An 8,461-nucleotide genomic window follows, 5' to 3' on the forward strand; every position below is an offset into this window, starting at 1 on the left:
ACTTTAGTTAAGAAATATATACACCATCTTTTCTCAAAGGAAATAAAAAATAATAAAATCAATAGAGTTCCTATTAAATAAACAATATTAAAATTGAATAAGGCTCACAAGACAACTTTTAAATATTAAATTAAATATTCATTTCAGTCTCATTTTAAAAATCCAACCCAGATTATTTACTAAAAAAAAGAATGCTGAAAAAAATGAATTTAATTCCTTTCTTGCAAGCAAAATAGTCAGGAGACATTCACTCATAAGAAATGGCAATGTTTCTTCTAAATAATAATAATAACATAGTTTACAAGCTAATTATCATTTAATTATTCGATTCCAGTGACATTGAAGGATGGAAGGAAATTGAAACAAACTTCAAGAACAATTGGAAGAAAATAAGAAAATAAAAATTATATGCACTTTGATATGAACAAATCAATGTTTCCTTAGTACAGCAGAAGTTCAACATCAACAGGCATTCACTGTCCATAACATTGCTGAAGGACCAAATATTCCTAATTTTTCTCGAGCTAATACTCAACAGCTGACCCTTTTTCTTGTTCAGGGGTGGCCCTTACAAACACTACTGTACAAACTAAAACCACATACCTTGCCAATGTTACTTCATTTGATTTAAAATAGACAACCAACAAAAATATTTTATAATTCATACAAGAATTTTTAGAGCATCAATTGAATACAGGAAAAAAATTGTCTAATTCCTAATAGGTCAATGGTTTCCCTGTGCTTTTTGCTTCCAAAGTAGTTCATCAATATAACCTTTGCTTCACTCGCCTTCCATTCAGATCGCTGCCATCTAAAAATGTCAAATTCCCAAACCCAGAAGCAAGTACGTTGTGTTCAGTAACTCTTGCCACATATTGCAGTAGCTCAGTAAGAACAGCAGGGCAGCTTTCCTTGAGATAATCGAACCCGTCAGATTGCATTACGGCTGAAAATTTACTAAAATACTTTAGACTTTACATATTGAATACAATGTGATTCAATTTATGCATATCACACCTTCTAATTACTAGGAGAGGGAATAATAATAATAATAATAATAATAATAATAATAAATAAATAAATAAATAAAATAAAAAAAGACTGCCAAGTGGATGTCAAAACCTATTTTATATTCCGAAAGTTCAAAATTTTCCTGAAATTTTTTTTCTATATTGATGTGTCTAGCCAAATTCTTTATGAAGTAATGTTTAGCACTAGAAAATGGATAGTTACAAAAAATATGTAATTAAGAATCAACTGTAGAAAGGAAGGTCAATACCCTAAACTCACAACACACTTTTAACAAATGACAATGGATTCCTACATAGGCTTATAAAGTTTTTGAAGGGATGATGATGACCTAAAAGGGACTGTTCAATTGCTTGAGCCATGGAGAGAAGGTGTCAATAATTCATGTTAAACAGTTCCAAGGGAAGGAACTGGCATGGTGCACTACTTCCTAGCACTGATCAATACATTCATTGTATTCGTCATGAACAATCACGACTTCTCTTGATAAACTTCCATGAATTATGGCAACTACACAGAAACCCCATCTTAACACACTGGAACAACTTTTTATCGAAAAGTTGAAAAGGGTTTATAAACATAACAGACTATCACCATCTTGCAAAATATAAAGGACGTTGACTGAATCATGAACTACAGCATACAATGTTGTTTTCCAAAATAGCAAAGAGTTCATCTTCCAACGTCCTTGTGATCATAGTTCTAAAGACAAGTTTATGTTCTATAGTCCAATGCTATTAGAACTCTACTTTGGGAAACTGAGTGGATGATTTTGGTCAATTGCTGAAGGCTACTTGGGTGGATGATTATCTACCCTTTTCTCTGTATCCTCTCTTCTTAATGAAACTTCGTTTCCTATAGATGGAAAAAAGAAGGATCAAACAAGAACAACTTATAATCTCTCCCCCCCACCCAACCAAAAGAAAAAAAAAAGGAAGGAAAAAATAAAAGAAAAAAAAAGAGCTAATTTATTGCTCCTTTAGATCGGTGACCAAAGGCCAGAGACATTAAACTTAGTCACCTCTCCTGATCTCTTTAAAAATTATATTATTTCTATCTAACCAAATACCCCACAGAACTGCACATAAAATAATAATAACAACAATAAATAAATAAAGGTCTGCCTCAAGACTTTGCCCTTCCCACCAAAGGGAGATGATGTAATACCAAAATCTAACTTGAATGAATAATATTCTCTTCCTCTAAATGAGGGGAGATAGCCTTTATATATAGGGAAAATGAGAATACAAATTTGTAACAAATGCTAACAAATCAAAATAACAAACAAAATAATTATCAATTCTTGGTACACCAGGAGAACTCTGAAGCACCACCTCCAACAACAAGCTACCATATCTTGAGCACCACTCACATCAAACGAGGTTCTCCTGTGATCCCAAAGAAACCGAACAAACTAGCAATCCCACAACAAATCCTCAATGTCCTCCCCATGCCTCCGGCAGAAAATGAAAATGCACCATTGCAAAAGCAAGACAAAAGAATCTCCATAGGGTATGATCCAAGGTATTCACTTCCCCATATAAAAATTAAAACCTACCACGCAAATACCTAACCTTCTTTAGAATCTCAACATGCCGGAGTGAGAACACAGAAGCAACTGGGGTGGGAGGAGGGACAGGAAAAATAAGGAAGAATACCCTCTAGAAGGATAAAGGCACGAGAGCTTGAGTGATGTGACCTAAGTGACTAGAGAGACCTTTCCTTAGGTGTGCCATATGAGAAAGGATGCTCATATCTGGTCCCTATTCCTTCTAGAGGGTTCTCATGCCAGTCATTCTTCCTTATTTTGTGTTCCTTCTTACACCTCGGTTGCCTTTAAGTGCTTATCCCTCTGAAAGTTATAATTCCAAGGAACGTGTGGCAGGTTTTACCGGGGGGCTGGGAGAGTGAATACCTTGGATCATATTGTATCCAAAGGCATTCTTCCTCCGTTTTGTTTCCAAAATGGTTCATTATTTGCAAGAGGCATTGGCTGGGAGAGTGAATACCTTGGATCATATTGTATCCAAAGGCATTCTTCCTCCGTTTTGTTTCCAAAATGGTTCATTATTTGCAAGAGGCATTGGCTGGGAGAGTGAATACCTTGGATCATATTGTATCCAAAGGCATTCTTCCTCCGTTTTGTTTCCAAAATGGTTCATTATTTGCAAGAGGCATTGGGAAGACCTGGGGCATTTGTTGTGGGATTACCAATTCCAAATCATTGGAAAACCTTGTTTGGTGTGAGTAGAGCTTAAGATGGGGATTAGTTGTTCGTTGTTGGAGGAGGTACTTATAAGTTCTCCCTTTAGGGAATGGGAAAAGTCCAGAAAATCAATATATATGTATACTAATCCAGTCACCACAACCTTTATATCTCACCATGCTTTGAACCAGCTCGAGACATGGTGGAACACATACAATTATATCCTTAACTGTTGGAATAAAGGATCAGGAAACAAAGCAACCAGCTGAACATTTCTATAACTAAACATGGTCACTCATCAAATCTTCAATCTTTCCCCGAATATCCATCCATCCACCTGACCTTAATCCAACTCCATCACTTCAAACAGTCCAACCCACAGGACTAGTTGGCGCGTCTGTATTGCAGAAAAATATTCTGGCACTAGGAACACTAAGTCTCCCTGAATTTATCACAAGGCAATGCCAAGCCTAGCTCAAGAGTAAATAGAAAATAAGGACTAACCCAACAAACCTATTTCATTTGACCCAAACCTAAAAATTTTTCTCTTTATGCTAAATCGACAACCTCGTTTTACCCATGTGATTGTCTGAACAGCTATGGAGGCTAATAAGAAACAAAGGAAGGAAAAATTAAAGAGCATGAAGAGTAAGAATCTGTAAAAACGTGACGTGATAGTATTTTAATTTCCTGGGTCAACAAGAGTGTAACAGGAAATATAAAGCAATTTAATTCTAGAAAATTATACAACCAAAGCTGCTTAATGTTTACTAAGGAGTGAGTCCCTTTCTCCACCTTAACAGGGTCCAGTAATTTATATAAGAAAAAGTTAGTGAGCCATATTAGTGAGTCCAATTTCATAATAAAGGCATACCTTTTAAATTTTCAGGCATGGCTATAAATCTGAGGCATGCAGCTTTCAATTGGAAACAATGGTGCTGCTCTGCTAAAGCTAATGTAGTTGCCACAGTATTTATGGCAATATCTTCACAGAGGTTAGCCTCACAAAGCCATTTAAGCCTGTCTAATGCATAACGATCTGCAGCTGCAAGAAGATGTTGAGCCATCAGAGTTGATGCCCACTTAGAGTTTGCACCAACCAGCTCAAGCATGTCCGGTAGATTGTCCCAGTACATGAAATGAAGTAACGCCTGCAGATTCCAATAATAAAAAGAAATAAATAAAAAGAAGTTCAGAATTATGCAGTATACTTCATCCAAAGTTCTTCCTTTCCCACATGGGTAGTGGTATGTTTTACACTAACAGACTTCCAAGGATTTGGAACACCAATATACGAAGATACTCTTTGGTGAAAAGTTTTGCAACTCTTGGAGACTTGGAGTGTAAAGCCCCTAACAGGAATTATTGTGCTATGCTGGTAAAGGTTCTTTTGAATCTCTGATTACAGCTAAACTCATCAACATCATTAATACTAATAGGAACTAAGAAAGTTCAAATCCCTTAACTCTTTTCTAAAAATTACACTACTTATTTTCAGGACAATCAGACACGCTAGGAACTAAGAAAGTTCAAAATTCTTACCCTTTTCTAATAATTACACTATTTACACGCATGCACACACAAAACCAATACCTTTTCTCTTGGAAACACCGATAAGTTGTTAGAAAAATAAAGAAATAAATTAAACCTTTTCTCTTGAAAGTTAGAAAAATTGTTCAGAAAAATTAAAAAATTATAAATGAAGTCCATAAGGTTCCTATCATCCTGCATTTCAATAAGTGTGTTATATGCAATTTAAGCTGGCTGCAGCACAATAACATGCTTGAGTCTCTGCATGTGACCATATGCACATATCTGCTTGTGTATGTAAGACAGTGAGAGATAGAGAGAAGGGAGAACCTTGAATACAGGAGCCTCAATGTCTTCAACCTTTATGCATCGAGTATCTTTATCCTTCAATGGGCCAAAAAGTTGTGCCCTGAATACAGGTGAACGTGCTGCAATGACCAACTTGTGGGCTGCAAATATTTCACCATCTACTTCAAAATTGACATCAGCACACTTACCACTTTCCAAAAGCTTCCCAAATTGCTGACCAATGTTTGAGGGAGGTGCCGTTATAGAATAGATTTTAGGCCCCTCCGTTTGCGATTTAACAACACCAACAACACATTTAATTGAGAGGCAATCATCTTTAAGGTAATCTGATGACTCCAAAAGAGTTCTTTTGAAATAACGTTTATAACCCCTGCAAATCCATGAGTAATATTCCTTTTTTAGCCTTCATACAATCATTAAGAAAATAATCGACACAACTTAAAATAAGACACACACTATATGTACCAAATTTTATGATGGAAAAACAGACAATGAGAACATCCATATAAACATAAAGCATGCAATTGAAGCGGGCTTAAAGAATACAGTACAAAGTGAATGTAACATAAGGGAAAAATGAGAGAGAATTCTCAAATCCACAAACACATCCATCAAACTCTAAATCAAATTCTTAGATACAAACCAGCTAGCGTATTTGAACCTTAAATACCTGAAATAAAAACCAACAAACACCCATGCAGAACATTAAACCTAGAAGCCCCTTAAAATCAGCCAGTCTACAACATACTACACTGACTCACCTGAAGTGAGTGTCATCCATAATATGGGTTGAAGTTCAACTACTTCTAACGGACATAGCATGCTTTATTTGTTTGATCTAAGTAATACATCCAAAAATTGACAAGGGAGTAGGCATTAGGAAAAAGAATTATGCCAGACTCAAAATGTTTATAATCTCAAGAAATAGGACGTCATTCTATATCTACCACCACCATGTATTGAAGGATGATATTTCATTATGGTTGGAAAGTTTATCCATGAAAAGCATTAACAAATGAAGCAAAGCAATATTGCTATTATATGACTCCACATCACTTAAAACCACAAAATAAAAAAGGGCCAAAGAAGAAGGTATGCTTTCAAATCTATAAAGTGTATGATAGGTGTCTAACAAGTATCGAAGTGTCCAAGTGTCTGACATGGACAAGTGTTTGTGCTTCTTAGGTTCATAACTATTGACTTAGAGCAGCTTTGTTATTTTCAAAATAAAAAGCGAAATAGGAAGAAGAAGGAGGAGGAGGAGGAGGAGGTGGTATTAATTTAAGGAGATCAGTGAGTTTAACTACATCATCAATTTTCTTATTAAAAAAACTACATCATCAATTAAATTAGTTCAAAGAATGGTTGTCACTATCTCATTTCTTCTATGATAAGCATGAGTGTGCAGGTCAACATACATCCTTGGTCCTTGGCTAATCCCTCAATAAAACCCTATGGCAGTTAGATTTTAACATTCTGAGTAGGTACCACAACTAAAAAGGCATCTGGGTACCCCCCAACTTGCCTCTTTTACTACTAAGCCAACTCACAGCAATTAAGGGTAGAGAATTGATCCCTTGGGCCTTTTCTTCGAAGTCCATTATTCGATAAATTGGCGTCATCAAACCTAATAACTTATTCAATCTCTTTTAGTAGAATTTGTAAGTAAAAATAATAGGATGCTTGAATCCTTTGCCTGGATGATGGCCAATGGGAAAACCAATTCTAGTGATACCATCCAGGGGGCATGCTCCTCTAGCTTACAACCACAATGGTGAATTCTTTGCAAAGAATGGAATCATTGATTACTTCATTGTCTTTCTTTTTCTCCAGGCATCTAGTGCAATCTGGGCACGGTTTCCAATAGAAGTTGCATGCCAGCTCCCTCTTTTATGAGACAGTAAGAAACCTTTGGTAGGCTCACCTGTTGCCAATCAGGAATTGGAAGACAGTCCAACTTTCATCCTTGTTGGTGATAGTCCAATTTTCCTTTTGTTTCAGTGGCAATAAAGAAAAACTTCTCGCAACTATAGGTTAATGGAATTTAAATAACAACAAACTATCCAGTTGAACAAATAAGTACGTACTAACAAACCATTGGATCAAAAAACCTTTATTAAGGGTAGAGTTTAGAACGAACTCAGTCAATATTACTCTTTTATATGAGAACTCAATCGACGCTGTTTCCAAACTTCCACAACTTACAAGCGGATGATCAGTATTGTGAACAATTTGAGCAAAAATCAATCATTAAATAACAATCCAAATCAATAAGCAAAATAATTACCACATGCTTCCACGATACTTAAGGGTGTATGGACCGCTCTCGAGCCTCCTTTCAAAATGGCTATGAACCTTATGATTCCCCTTTCCACTCTGATCGAAAAGCGTCAATTCAAAAAGAGCCCTAACGTCGGCGCCGTCGCTGACCAGCGCTATGAAAATAGAGACATACGCCGCGTTGTCCTCCATACTCTTACCATCGGGATAGAAATAGATAGCCCACTCGTACCCACCAACAAGAAATGTATCCGATGTAATGTATTTCCCAATTCCCATACCTTTGTTGAGGGAGTACCCATTGATCTTGAAATCATGCGTAACATTAACGGTCTCGAATCGAGCGGTAGAGGAGGTCACCGGCGGAGGATGAGATTGATTCGAAGAGGCTTTAGAGGCTTCCCTAAACGATTTGATTGTGCCCATCAACTAAAAGTTTGAGAACAATCGATCTATTGTAATTTTGGACGACAATCTTCCCTAAAAAGGCAGAATTGAAAAGTGGGTTAGGTTAAAAGTTTGAATCGAAGAGGGTTTTTGGAAATTTGAAGCGAAAATCAGCGGCAAAGATTATGAATTTGGGAGGCGGGAGAGTTGGAGAAACGCCTACGCTGAAGAAGAGGAAGGCAGGAATCGAAGAATCAAGAATCAGAAGGAGGAGGATGAAGATGGAAGAGTTCAATTTGGTAAAAGAGAAAAAAAAAAGTCCAAACACGAAAGTGCAAGATGAGAGCTTTGGCTTTAATAAACATCAGAATCCAATCCACCATGAACTTTCTTAATTATCACATGATTAATTAATTAATTAATTTAAATTAATTAAATCATTGTTTTGGTTTTTCATTAATTAATTGTTAAACATGAGTTTTTCTTTTCCTCCATCCTTTCTTACCAAAATAATTGAACATGAGTGATGAGCTTAAACTTAATTTAATTATTATTAGTTCAGTAATATGCCAGTGGGGGATTCGAATCTTAGACTTTTTAGTTATAATAGATATTTTATATCGTATCAACACAATTAATCTAATTAATATATACGATATATATTTAAATTTTTGAAGTACAATAATTTACAAATGTGATGTAACATGTACCATTCAATCA

At 35.8% G+C, this 8,461-nt stretch overlaps 1 protein-coding gene across 2 annotated transcripts; it reads right to left on the reverse strand.

Annotated features, from left to right (window-relative positions):
• Nucleotides 1–390: 390 nt before the first annotated feature.
• Nucleotides 391–8,082, reverse strand: LOC120084687 (BTB/POZ and MATH domain-containing protein 2). 2 transcript variants are annotated; one of them, XM_039040494.1, is made up of 4 exons: nt 7,362–8,081; nt 5,096–5,444; nt 4,110–4,386; nt 391–946 (listed from the first exon to the last, which is right to left on the reverse strand). In XM_039040494.1, exons 1-4 carry the CDS (start codon nt 7,778–7,780, stop codon nt 765–767), a joined length of 1,227 nt encoding a protein of 408 aa, XP_038896422.1. In that variant the 5' UTR covers nt 7,781–8,081; the 3' UTR covers nt 391–764. The 2 variants fall into 2 exon arrangements, with proteins under 2 accessions (XP_038896422.1, XP_038896431.1); XM_039040503.1 differs by lacking the exon at nt 391–946 and adding an exon at nt 1,487–1,884 and having other exon boundaries at nt 7,362–8,082.
• Between the last annotated feature and the right edge of the window lie 379 nt (nt 8,083–8,461).

This window comes from Benincasa hispida, chromosome 1, assembly GCF_009727055.1.
Source record: "Benincasa hispida cultivar B227 chromosome 1, ASM972705v1, whole genome shotgun sequence".
Classification (NCBI taxonomy): Eukaryota; Viridiplantae; Streptophyta; class Magnoliopsida; order Cucurbitales; family Cucurbitaceae; genus Benincasa; species Benincasa hispida.

Excerpts from the sequence above, each read along its gene's own strand:
- LOC120084687 (XM_039040494.1), bottom strand. The coding sequence starts at position 7,780 with ATGGGCACAATCAAATCGTTTAGGGAAGCCTCTAAAGCCTCTTCGAAT. Across the intron at positions 4,387-5,095 it reads TTGAGGCTCCTGTATTCAAG|GCGTTACTTCATTTCATGTA; the intron begins GTTCTCCCTTCT and ends TGGAATCTGCAG. Across the intron at positions 947-4,109 it reads CATGCCTGAAAATTTAAAAG|CCGTAATGCAATCTGACGGG; the intron begins GTATGCCTTTAT and ends GTAAATTTTCAG.